This window comes from Hyaena hyaena, unplaced genomic scaffold (genome assembly GCF_003009895.1).
Source record: "Hyaena hyaena isolate Hyena2069 unplaced genomic scaffold, ASM300989v1 scaffold_18, whole genome shotgun sequence".
NCBI classification, from domain to species: domain Eukaryota; kingdom Metazoa; phylum Chordata; class Mammalia; order Carnivora; family Hyaenidae; genus Hyaena; species Hyaena hyaena.
The window spans coordinates 5,960,748-5,974,259 of NW_024080649.1; the positions used below are offsets into that span (position 1 = coordinate 5,960,748).

At 41.4% G+C, this 13,512-nt stretch overlaps 1 protein-coding gene across 1 annotated transcript in view; it reads left to right on the forward strand.

Annotated features, from left to right (window-relative positions):
• The first annotated feature begins 1,341 nt into the window (after positions 1 to 1,341).
• The window catches only part of PHLPP2 (PH domain and leucine rich repeat protein phosphatase 2), a 77,534-nt gene continuing 65,363 nt past the window's right edge, over positions 1,342 to 13,512 (forward strand). The window contains exons 1-2 of the mRNA XM_039223303.1: positions 1,342 to 1,461; positions 8,490 to 8,758. Of these exons, the coding sequence (XP_039079234.1) occupies positions 1,363 to 1,461; positions 8,490 to 8,758 (368 nt within the window). The 5' untranslated portion in view covers positions 1,342 to 1,362. The remainder of the gene's footprint in view (positions 1,462 to 8,489; positions 8,759 to 13,512) is intronic.

Sequence of the window (13,512 nt, forward strand, 5' to 3'; positions counted from 1 at the left end):
TCAGAATTATAATGGTTACTATGAATCCCTACTAAGCACTTTATGCATCCAAAACATCTTGATAATAAGAAATGAATCACTGTTTTCTACTGAAGCCAAGACTACACTGTATGTTAACTTGAGAATATAAATAAATAAAATATAAGCCCTAAAAAATCTTTTTTTTTTAATTTTTTTAACGTTTTATTTATTTCTAGGAGAGAGAGAGACAGCGTGAGCAGGGGAGTGTCAGAGAGAGAGGGAGACACAGACTCTGAAACAGGCTCCGGGCTCTGAGCTGGCAGTCAGCACAGAGCCCGACGCGGGGCTCGAACCACGAACCGCGAGATCATGACCCAAGCGAAAGTCGGAGGCCTAACCGACTAAGCCACCCAGGCGCCCCATAAGCCCTAAAAAATCTTGATAATAACTGTTAGATGCTAATTTCTGTTTCACAATTAAGAAACAAAAGTTCAAATCAAACTGCACAAAGGGTTTAGATCTAATAAGAGGCAGAACTCAGATTTGGAATTAGGCTGTCTGACTCCAAATTTGGCCTACTAGCTAGTCACAAAACTACCGTTCCTTCAGGAATTAAGATAATAAGTTAACTTTTAACTAGCTAGTCACAAAACTACCGTTCCTTCAGGAATTAAAATAAGTTAACTTTTAAAGATTTTCTGAATTCGCCTTACAAATAATAAAATGGACTTAGACCATACTATGGCTTGAGGCAGTGAAAGGAATTCTGATACGTTGCTACAGGAGGAGAAAAGGAAATTAAAATGTGGCTGGGAGGTGAAATGACATTTTGTACACGAGGCTGGGTTGAATTTGCTAAAGAACGTCGTGAGCGTCTCTAATTGGGAAGAGAAAGGGCCTTGTTAAGGTGAATATTCTCAACAATCCGTTCAATGGTTTTGCATGTGAGGGTGACAGGTCAGTTTTGAAGCAGAAAGAGGAAACGTCTGAGAGAGGTAACTTACAAGAGCTACCCTCTGCGGAGGGCAGCGTCCAGTCCCTAAAGACAGGTGCAGACCCCATTTGCCCCTAGGACAGCCGTACTTCGGAGGCGGGGATAGCAGTTAATAACCCTCCCTGTACCTCAGTCTTCCAGAGGGCGGCGGGAGGCTCAGGCCCAGCCTTTCGGTAGCGCCCGGCTCCACCCGCGGGGTCCGCACCGCCAGGCAGTCAGGATGCGGCTCGCGGAGCCGGGGCTGCGCCGGGCCCGCAGCTACGCAGGTCCCGCTGGGCTGCGGGAGGGGCGGGGCCCGGGGCGGGGCCGCGCCCGCGGGGGGCGGGGCCGGGGGCTGCTCGCGCGCGCCGCCGAGGCTTCGCGCGCCGTAGCGCCGGCCGGGCGTCCCTGTGCAGCCTCCGCGGCCGATGGGGGAGGTGGAGCCCGGGCCCGCGGGCCCGCTGGAGCCCCCGGAGCCGCCCGAAGCGCCCGCGAGCCGCCGGCTGGGCGGGATTCGGGTCCTGAAGGTGAGGCAGGCGGGCTGGGAGAGGGAGCAAGGGAGGAGAGAGGCCGCTCCTGCCCCGCGAGGTGGCCAAGGCAGCCGGCGACCCCCGCGCCGCGTCAGTCTGTCCGCTTCGCCGCCCGGCTGCCCCGCAGTTCGGCTGGGGGCGCCGCGGACCCCGCCGAGGCCTCTTTGCCTGGTCCCCGCCGAGGCCTCGGCCGCCTCCGAGTGCCTCTCCCCTCGACTGCCCATCCCCGGCCGCGCGCCACCCGCCTCGCAGGCCCACGCCTTCGGTCCGGCGTCCGCCCGGCCGCCGCCGCCCACCCAGCTCCTTCGGGACCTGGGGGCCCGTCGCGGCCTCGCGCGGCCTCCCTCGGGGCCGGGGGCCGGTCGCCCGTGGCCTGAGAGCAGGGCTGGAAGTACGCAGGGCTTTCTCCCCGGACACCTGAAGGCATCACCCCAGCGGGAGGATGGCGGCGGTGATTGGCCGGGCGCTGCGGTGTGCTCCGGGCTGCGCTGGGTGGAGCGGGCCGACTCTACCCTCGGGGCTCACCGCCGAAGTTAGGACCCGGCTCCCGGCTCCGAGGCGCAGGCCTGCACGCTCGACCTGCCCGCCTAGAGGGAGAATCCCCAGAGGAGCTTAATCTCCGGGAATCTCTGGGCGTGTTGCAGCGGGGAGGAGGGGTTCGGCAAAAAGGACATTCCTGTTTTCGGGAGTGGGGCTAACAATCGAGGGAGACGCTAATGGGGGAGCGGTTATGCAACAGGCAGCTAGCAGGGTTTTGGGGCAGGAATTGGGGGGAGTAGGAGGAAAATGAAAGCAGATGCAGGCAAGGCGGGGAGTGGAGCCTTGAAGGGGATGACAAGAAGTTTTAATGCACAAGAAATGTAAGGTCGGGAGGCAACAGTAAACATGGTTTAAAGGAGGGGTTGTGGGAGATTGATTACCTGGATGGAGTTTTCTATTGGCCTCTGAAATAGTTGAAGAGAAATTTTTCTGTAGGTCAAATATATAAACTAGATGTCCTTCTGGAGATGGAATAGAATTCTTTCTAGAGTTCTACAAGAGGAAATAAGCAGAATTTAAAACTTGCCAGCGAGACGAAAGAAAGAAAAGGAAATTTAGAAGATTTGATGTCTTTAAAAAAAAAAACTGAAAATACGTGATGTTAAAAATACATTAATAGCTAATTGAGCTTAAACGTGAGCATTGTATTATTGGGGGTTTTTGTAGGACACTACAAAGGTGGGAATCATGAAAAAAATAATAGATGTAGAGCATCTGGTGAATCCATCCACGGAACAGTATAAAATAGAACTGTAGAATACAAAACATTTTTTCTGCTACTACCTCAGTCTTCATGCTGCGACTTAAAGAAATAACTTTTCATAGTTTACTTTTACTTCTGCATAAACCTGGTACATACTTATTTTAACTTACTTAACATAAATCTTAAATATAATTACTTTAAGGCTCTTAGACATCTATTTAAAACTGTAAGGTCACCAAGTGTAAATTGTGAATGAACTTAAAGAAAAAGCTCTGACCTGGCTTATCAGCAAATGGCAGGTCTGAGAGATAGGTATTGCCCTCTGGCCTAGAAGATAAACAACCTTGGCTTTTTTTTATAGCAACTTTTTGTTGGAGAGGGAGTGAATTATGAGAGGGGAGGAATTGAGAAAGGAGGCTCTTGATTCAAGGGTCCTACCTTCCTACACTTCCAGGAAGTGATCCTGTTTACCACTGGTTCCATGGGGTTCCAATCTGGGGACCATTAGAAAGATTCCAGAAATTGATTTTGACAGAGTTGGTAGTATGGAAGGCTGACAGCGTCTAATGCCCCTGCATTTCTTGCGTACGGTCAGCACTTTAAACAATCCTTGCAAATTAATGGGATCTGCTATGGTGAATAGGTGCTGTGTGCTCTGCATACAGAAGTTTCTTTAAGTAGCTGCATAGTTGAATTTTGTGTCAAGTGAAACTGGACAAGAATCTATAAGTAGAAGAAAGTTATAATATCCTACCTGTTCTTATCTAAAGATCCTTTGGAAAAGACTTATTCTTTTTTATAATGCTTTTATTATACTTAATACCAAATAATGAGCATCATTATTGTCTAATATAGATCTTCATAGAAAGGCTAGTATACTAAGCCAGTATACTTTAGCCAGATTAGGATATTGGAAAGTTTGAGTCAAAAATCTACTCCCAGATTTATTTAGCAAATTGCTAATTAGAATGTACCCTTTTACTGTTGTTGGAATATAAATATGATACTGGTAATTGGTAATACTCTTAAGATTATTGGGACCCCTTTGAAGGATCATTTTCCAGATTTTTCCTACAACTGTGGGATTATTGTTTTACTCAGACTGTACAAGTAAGAAATTACAGCTGGACAGTAAGGGCCATGAGATCCGTTTTTTTTTTTTTTTTACATGTAGTTTATTGTCAAATTAGTTTCCACATAACACCCAGTGCTTATCCCCACTAGTGCCCTCCTCCATGCCCATCCCCCTCCCCCCCACATCCATCAGTCCTCAGTTTTTGTCAGCTTTCAAGAGTCTCTAATGGTTTGCCTCTCTCCCTTTCCCCCACCATTTCCGCCCTTCTTCTCCCCCTTGTTCCTCCGTCAAGTTCCTCCTAATCCTCCTATACGTGCAAACATATGCTATTTGTCCTTCTCTGCCTGACTTATTTCGCTCAGCATAACACCCTCAAGGTCTATCCATGTTGCGACACATGGCCAGATTTCATTGTTTCTCATTGCCATGTAGTATTCCATGGTATAGATAAACCACATCTTCTTGATCCATTCATCTGTTGATGGACACTTAGGCTCTTTCCATGTTTTAGCTATTGTGGAGAGTGCTGCTATGAACATTGGGGTACGTGTGCTCCTATGCCTCAGCATTTCTGTATCCCTTGGGTAAATTCCTTGGGAGTTCTATTGTTAGTTTCCTGAGGAACCTCCACACTGTTTTCCAGAGGGGCTGTACCACTTTACATTCCCACCAGCAGTGCACCAGCTTCAAGTTTTTATCCAAATAATGTGTAGATATGGTTCTTAAAAATCTGAATACCAGAATGAGTTTAATGAACTGAAATATTCTTCCCATCCTTATCTCATCCTCCCCTTTCCAAAATGTCCCTTAAGGTATATATTCCTGGAGACGAGGCTATATTGTTTTAAAGTTTTGAATGCAGGAGCATATCTCCTACCTTACAGAATTTCACATTTTTTTAAATGTTTATTTTTTAGAGAGAGAGAGTCAGAGCATGAGCAGAGGAGGGGCAGAGAGAGAGAGAGGGAGACACAGAATGTGAAGCAGGCTTCAGGCTCTGAGCTGCCAGCACAGAGCCCAGTGCGGGGCTAGAACTCACTGACTGCAAGATAGTGACCTGAGCCGAAGTTGGACGTTTAACCAACTGAGCCACCCAGGTGCCCCCAGAATTTCACATTCTAATAGAACTTAGTGAGTAGGGAGAGTTACTTGACCAGACTCTCTTTTTACCATACATATATTAGAATTAATTGTATGTGAGCATTTAATAGTTTTATCACCTTTGAACTCATTACAACCCTTGTGTTATTTTCATTTTTAGGGAGCTAAAAGCTTAAAGTAGGTACTTAATTCATGGCTTACTCTAAAGACTTGTGCTTTCTAGAAATATATTTAAATCTTAAATGTGCTCTTTTACACTTGTTTGATGTGAGAGGTAATTACAGTTCTGTTTCCTTTTGGAAAGTTTGTCAACAGTTTTTATTTAAGAGTAAGGAAAGCAATAGAATATTCTTAATCTAGCAATTTCAGTGGAAAAGTGATTCTAAAAGCTGAAAGTATATCAGAGGACAGTACTGGCTTTTCCAGCAGTTTTATCTGATGCTTTACACAGCGGAGAAGGAAGTACTAAGTAATTCAGCAGTAGCTAATAATAGCTGAAGTCCATCTAGATTTGTTGCTAGAAGGCTATGCCTGCTTGGTATCTCGGCCCTTTAAATGCCCACTGAGCAAGTTAAGAGAATGATATCTACTAACGTTCTGACTCAGCAGTTTATCTTTATAGGGTGTAATATGTCATATATGTAGGAGACATATTCTTTGACCAACAACACATGTTTTGGTAAAGTTCTTAAGGAATACAGTCTTTTTTTTAGGGGGGTGCAAAAGGGTGTTTTTATTAAAGCACAGGGACACGACCCATGGACAAAAAGAGCTGCCAGGAATTTATAGTCTTGATACAAATATATAAACACATTTAAAAATGACTTTAAAAATCCTCACAGAAGAAAAATCATGGATGAACTAATATAAGAACTTCCTGGGGATTCTCTTGACTTTTCGAAGATTGATAAGATCATTAGGCCTTATTTGATCTTAAAAAGTTTTGTAAAAGAAGCTTTTTGGTGGTTGTGTGGAATAGTATCCACTTGCTCCCTCTTAATAGCAGTGAGCACAGTTTCTCTCCACTCAGTGCAGAATGCTGAGCTTCTTTGTATAGATGTTACTGTACCGTATAGAATGCTAGGTTGTTTTTTTTTTTTTTAAGAATCACCTTAATTTTTTTTAATGTTTATTTTTGAGAGAGACAGTATAGGTGGGGGAGGGGCAGAGAAAGGGAGACACAGAATCCGAAGCAGGCTCGAGGCTCTGAGCTGTCAGCATATAGCCCAACGTGGGGCTTGAACCCACAAACTGAAATCATGACCTGAACTGAAGTCGGATGCTTAACCGACAGAGCCACCCAGGCGCCCCTAGAATATTGTTTTTAACTGGATCAGTTAATCTTTCCCAGATATTTCCTAAAAAATAAGAAGTATTTAAAATAATCAGTAGTTAATTATTCAGTGGCTAAAATTACTTGGTGATACAAATACATTGGCCTTTGTCTTTATAAAACAAGTACTTGAAAGCCCTTTGTTAATTTTGAGATGTCCAGCTTTGAGAAAATGCTCTTGTTGAGAAGACAGAGACCTAGTTCCCACTTGTAGCAGCGGTTTATCCTGCTTATCTAAAGTTAGAACAGTAATAATCCTCATGATTTTGAATAGCTATATTCAAATCCTTACTGTCTCCAAAACAATTGATTTATCTGTTACCCTTAAACAGTGAAGCCACTCTCAGATTTTTCTTTCTTCCTGTCTGGGAATACCTTCTTGCTTCTCCTTCCATTTATTTATTTATGTGTCTGTTTATTGCTTGCTTGCTTGCTTGCTTGATTGAAGGAGAGAGAACACTCACACACGTGTTGGTGAGGGAAAGGGAGATAGAGAATCCCAAGCAGGCTCTATGCCATCGGCTTGGAGCCTGACATGGGGCTTGATCTCACAAACCATGAGATCATGACCTGAATTGAAATCAGGAGTCCCCCGCTTAACCGACTGAGCCATCCAAGCGCCCCATCCTTCCCGCTTCTTTATCAGCTTTAGAAATTGAATGTTAGGTGTCATAGTTATCTTCAAATATTTAATCTTAGTAGTTACAAAAATATTTGCTTTATTTATAGGTATTTCTGATTTCCAATGAGGAATAGTAACAAAAGTGTTTTATTTACTTTGTGGTTGATAAAAAGATTTTAGGATTCTCTGTAAAGAAGAAGATTATTCCCCTCAAGCTTTTTCAACTTCTTGCCAGAGTAAATTGGTCTAAAGTATAGACTGGGAATACATTTCTGTGATGTCAGTTAAGTTCTGCATGCATCAGTGTGCCACTCAGGTATTGAGGCACTGTGATAGATTCTCAGTATAAGAAGAGAGGAAGAAATATCAACTATGTTATTAAAGCCCATTGTAATCCCCATAGTCATAGGTGCATATTCAAGGTGAAGCGATTCTGCTGAGGAGAGAGTAAAGTCTCTAATTCTAGGTATGCAGAGAGAATGGGGATGGGAAACAAGGAAGGCTCCATAGAGAACACAGAGAGGGTAACATATGAGTAGAGTTTTGAAGGCTGTTTTGTCAGAGGGACAAGTTGGAAAAGACCACTTCAGAAAAGTCACAGAATTATGGAATCATGGCATGTTTAGGGAGTTATTGGTAGCTGGGTATGACTGAAACAGTACAGGTAATGGAGACTGACACTAGAGACGTGTGGCAGTGTAAGTGTTAGTGGAAATGCCTTTATATTAAAGGGAACAGAAATGGACCATCATAAAAAAGAGCAGAAAAATACTGATCTTTAGAGCCTTATCATATTATTGTTGTAGCAGTTGTTTTTGCTTTGAGATAACCACAGTGTGTGTGTGTACTCAAATTATCAAATGCAACAGTAATTTTTTGGGAACATGATTAGAATGTAAAGAATATTTGTACAATATTCTGTATTTGCTTATTTAGGATGTAGGGTAGAGGGTCAGGACCCTAAAGAAGCTTTCATTATAAAAATTATTGCAAACTAAATGCCATCAGCAAGGCAATGGATAAATTACAGTGTATTTATAATGGAATATTCAAATGAATGAGCTTGGTCATCAGCATGACCAGTGTTGACCCATCCCCCAAAAAATGGCATAGTAAAACATAAGTATGTTAGTATTTACAGTTCTAAATCATAAAAATAAAATTTCATTTATAGATATGTACATATATGGCAGACAGAAAAATGCGTGGAATGGTGAATACCAAATACAGTAGAGTATCTGTTTCTGGGGAGAGAGGGAGGAAAATGGAATTGGAGGGTATCACGTAGCTTCAGCAGTACATGTAAGAATATGTTATATATACGTTCTTTAGAATAAGAATCTGAAATAAATATGACAAAATGTTAAATTTTATGAAAAGTGGGTAGTAGGTACACAGATGTTTTATTATTCTTGACATATTTCTGAAAATATCAGAAAAAGAAAGGGTCAGAGAAGGTGATGGACAGAGTCTTGAACAGCTGGCAGGAGAGAAAACCATTATCCGGCTTAGGAATGGGCATGGTGGATGTGGAAGGCCCCAAGAGAGGAGGTGTTGGTGAATGTAGACTGGAAGGGTGGGGTGAAGACTGAACATGTCTAACTCAGCCAGACATTATAGGTAATGATTTCTTTCTCTTGATGTTTTTTAGAGAAATATGAAACGCAATGGGAGCAGAACTTGTTTGAATAGGAGAAGTAGGTTTGGTTCTCGAGAAAGAGACTGGCTGAGAGAAGATGTGAAGAGAGGTTGTGTTTACCTTTATGGAGCAGACACGACCACTGCCTCTACAACCGCCTCTGCCTCTGCCTCCTCTGACTTACATCTCGTCCTGTGTACAGTGGAGACGTCAGCGTCAGAAATCTGTGCTGGCGAGGGAAGGGAAAGTCTGTATTTACAGCTTCATGGAGATCTGGTCAGGTAAAGTCTGAGTTTTACCATTCTTGATGTAAGTCATCCGTGTTTCTGCTTGGAAGTGGGCTCTAGGATTTTAATTGTGTTTAGAACCGATATTGATTGTGGGGTCAGCAGGCTTGAAATAAGATTTGTCCTTGGAATGTTGACCTTATGATTCCTGAATTTAAAAGCCATCAGTGAAGGAAAATATAATAGTTACTTCATTTGGATTACACCAAGAGTCAGATATCTAAATTTAAAATAAATATTTTAAGTTATTTAAAAAAATAATACATGTAAATAGAATGAAATTGAAATGTGTAGAAAGAGAGTGAGAAGTATATATGCTCCTGCATAAGTATGTGTCTCTCTATATAAATTTTATTTTGTTATTATTATTTTTTAATTTTTTAAGTAGTCTCTGTACCCAACATGGGGCTCGAACTCACAAGATCGAGTTGCATGATCTGCCAACTGAGCCATGTAGGAACCCCTATATATAAATTTTAAAACTAACGGTGTTGTATATGCAGCACGCTACTGACTTGAAATCTCTTACACATCTTTCTATATTAATATTTATGTAATTTACATTTATATAAGGGGTGCATAATATTCCATTTTATGAGTCTACCATTACTTTAGTCAATCTTTTTTTTTTTTTTTTTTTTTTTTTTTAATTTTAAGTAGGCTCCACACCCAACGTGGGCCTCAAACTCCCCACCCTGAGGTCAAGGGTGGGCCACGAAGGTGCCCCAGCCGATATCCTATTAATGGACTTTGAGATAGTTACCAGTTTTTTACTCCTACAAGCAGTGTTGCAGTATATATTCTTTTACCTATGGTATTTCTCCCATGCGGAGGTAATCTGTAGGATAAACTCCTGGAAGTGGAATTGCTGGGTCGAAGGATATATGCATTTACAGTTTGTTTTGTTTTGTTTTGTTTTGTTTTGGTATGTAGGCGTCGTGCCCAGCGAAGAGCCCAGTGCAGGGCTTGAACTCATGACCCTCAGATGGAGATCAGGAATTGGATGCTTAACTGGCTGAGCCATCTAGACGCCCCTGTACATTTATAATTTTGATACATATTGTCAAATATCTCTTCATAGAAGTTAAACTTTGGCAAATAATATAAAAATATGCCTATTTTCCCCTTTCTCCAGAACACGTTAGGATTAAATTTTATGTATAAATATAGTTACATACTCAAGCATGTGAGCACATACTTGTTTGTGAATAATGTGCTTGTTATGAATAGACCTGATTGTCAATAGTTTTTAAATTACAGAATCATAAAGTCAGCATTCCAAGGACAAATCTTTTCTCAAGCCTAATGACTTACATTTTTGCAATTCTGATGGGAATTTTGTTTTTTTGTCATTTTAATTTTCATTTATCTTAATGAGCAAAGTTGAGCATATTTTCATAGATTCAAAATGCCATTTGTATTTCTTTAAAATTTTTTATATAAATAGTAGTCATACTGTATTAATGAACTCTTTGCTTCAATTAAAAAATGACTACTTCTTTGAATTAGACATCAAATAACTTAAATGCCTGACCATTGACTTTCTCTCCTTCCTTCTCCCTCCTCCCTGTAGATTGAAAGTGAGCTGCTCTTAAAAGTGAGAAAGGAAGCTCCCACTTACACCTTAACATGTGATAATAATAGTAACACCTTTAGTTGAGCTAAGAATTGATGTCATTTAAAAAGTCTAAACTGAAGTTTACTATGTGCTCCTTTTAGGGTTTGTACTAATTCCTAAAAAAGTAGATTAACATTTGAATGTTTTCCTTGTTCACCAGTTAACTACATTTCCTAAACCTATTTGCAAAACGAAAGGATCAGACTGGGTGATCCTTAGGCTTTTCTAAATCTTAACACTGATTCCCATCTAATTATATCAGGTGCAAAGCCTTGACCTACATTATAGCTGGTAGTGATAGAGTTCATGTATTTAAACACAAGACTCATTTGTGTACTAATGTATATGTGTGCAGAGATACAGAAAAGTATAGAAACTCTGAATTGGCTTGCTGCTACTAGTTGTGTAGTTAAGAATCCAAATGTGAAATAATTTGTGAATCCAAACTACTTAAAATGGAAAATTTGTCTTTTTTTTTTTTTTTTTAGCCCTGTGGCCTTGATGATTTTGTAATGGAATAGCTCTTCATAGATCTAATTGATTAGAAAATAATGAAAACGCTATTGAACTGCCATTTGAAAAGAATGAATATATTTCCATTGCTAGAGTAGGAGCTTAAGAAGTCTTATTCAGCCAGAGAATGGTGATGGTGGTGATGATGATGGATTTTAGCTGACGTTGACTGCTTGTTTTGCCAGTCACTGTGATTAGTGCTTTATGGTCCTATTCTCATTAAGTCCTCACAGTAACTCCAAGGGAGGTAGCATCCTTTCTCTCAGATGAGAAAGAGTGAGGCTTTGCTGAAGGTCCTGGAACCTGTTCAGAGTCAGGCAGATACTGCCAGGCAGTTGGAATGCCTCAGTCATTCGAAGTAGGTAGTGGACCTCGTTCCTCACCTAGGCCCTCCTGGAGAGGAACTGGTGCTGCATCCCTTACTCAGTTTTACTATTTAATCATATTTATTTAAAGATCTTTTTTCCTTTCATGTTTTATTTATTTCTGAGAGAGAGAGAGAGGCAGAGACAGTATGAGTAGGGAGGGTCAGAGAGAGAGAGGGAGATAAAGAATCTGAAACAGGCTCCAGGCTCTGAGCTAGCTGTCAGCACAGAACCCGAGCCCGAAGGGGAGCTCGAACCCACGAACCATGAGATCATGACCTGAGCCGAAGTCGGGCACTGAACCAACTGAGCCACCCAGGCGCCCCTAAAAGATCTTTTTAAGATCTCTTACTCAACTGTTAATTGCTTGGATTCAGTCTTGTGTTATCTAATCAGAGGAATAGGTACTTTCTGTGTAATAGCCCATAAGATAGTTGACGATCTAAGACATTATCTTTTTTTTTTTTTTTTTTTGGTATTTATTGAAGTGTAGCACAGTCATTGTAGAAATTTAGGAAAATGAAAAAGTATAAAGAGAAATAATCTTCAATGCTTATGCTTTTTGTAGATTACCTCATTTAATTTTCTCAATGATCTTGTGAGGCATTATTTTCATTTGGGAAAATGAGACTTAAAAAAGTTAAGAATCTCACCTAAGATCGCAGTCAAATAGGGGGGGCTCTCCAAATGTGGGCTGCTCCAAATGAATGGAGGCCAGCTGTGCAGGTGGTGAAAGAATTCACTCAAGGCAGAACAAGAGGTAGGAGTTTATTTAAAAAAACAAAAACAAAACAAACAAAAACAAGAGCTAGAAGTTTATTGACTCCGTGTAAGGGAGCAGCAGGCAGAACAGCAAAGGAGAGATGGTCTGCTACTAGGCATTGGTGAGGGACTATAGTTATAGGGTGGAATGAGGGAATACAGGGATGATTGGAATTTTCCCTTTTTTGGTAATCTTAAGAACAGCCTCTTTGTAAGTAGCCCATTGGTCGGTTAGAGCCTATGGCTTAATGAGCCTGTTGGCGTCCAGTATGGTGGTCCCCGTGGGCCCTTTTACCTTGGTCAGGTTTGCAGTGCTCAAGCCCATTGCCTAAAAGTTGCCTCTATATCACTGAGCTAATAAGAGGTAGAGCTGAAATTTGAACCCTAGCATCCTGCCATGAGATCCCATATATTGACTACCCATACTAACATATTTTTTTCATATCTTTTTCAAAGTAAATGTGTGTAATTTAAAAAAATTCCATACTTGGGCCCATACCATATGTTCAATTTTGTTTACTGCATTTTTCAGTTAATTTCCTATGTCATTAAAAATTCCTGAGACATCAGTTTTAATTGCTATGGAAGATTCCATTTTCTGGAAATACTTTAACTTGTTTAAAAATTGAGAAATAATAGGCAATAATGATTTAGAGCTTTGATTCTAGAACAAGAGTGTGGGGGTTCAAATCCTTGCTCTCATCATCACTATGCAAGTTATAAAATGCTCTACACCTTTGTTTACTAATGTAAAAAATGGAGAATGATCGGGGCGCCTGGGTGGCTTAGTCGGTTAAGCGTCCAACTTTCGCTTGGGTCATGATCTCGCGGTTCGTGGGTTCGAGCCCCGCGTCGGGCTCTGTGCTGACTGCCAGCTCGGAGCCTGGAGCCTGTTTCGGAGTCTGTCACTCCCTCTTTCTCTGACCCTCCCCTGCTCATGCTGTCTCTCTCTCTCCTAGAAATAAATAAAAAAAGAAAAATGGAGAATGATGATATTTATATTATAGAGCTGTCGTGATGAAAATTTATTACACATGTTATGAAGATATGAATTAGTACTTGTAAAGTAGTGCTTTTAAAATTCTAATGTTCACCTGGGGAGCTTGTTAAAATATAGATTCTAGTGCTCACTTCAGCACACATATCCTAAAATACAGATTCTGATTCAGAAGGTTGGGTAGGGCCTGAGATTCTGTATGAAGCTCCTAAGAGATGTGCTTCACTTTGAGTGTCAAGAAGTAAAGTGCTGTGCAGCCCCTCTGGAAAACTGTGGAGGTTCCTCAGGAAAATGACAATAGAACTCCCCTATGACCCAGCAATAGCACTGCTAGGAGTTTTTTTTAAATTTTTTTTAATGTTTTATTTATTTCTAGGAGAGAGAGAGAGAGAGACAGCGTGAGCAGGGGAGGGTCAGAGAGAGAGGGAGTCACAGACTCTGAAACAGGCTCCAGGCTCTGAGCTGTCAGTCAGCACAGAGCCCGACGCGGGGC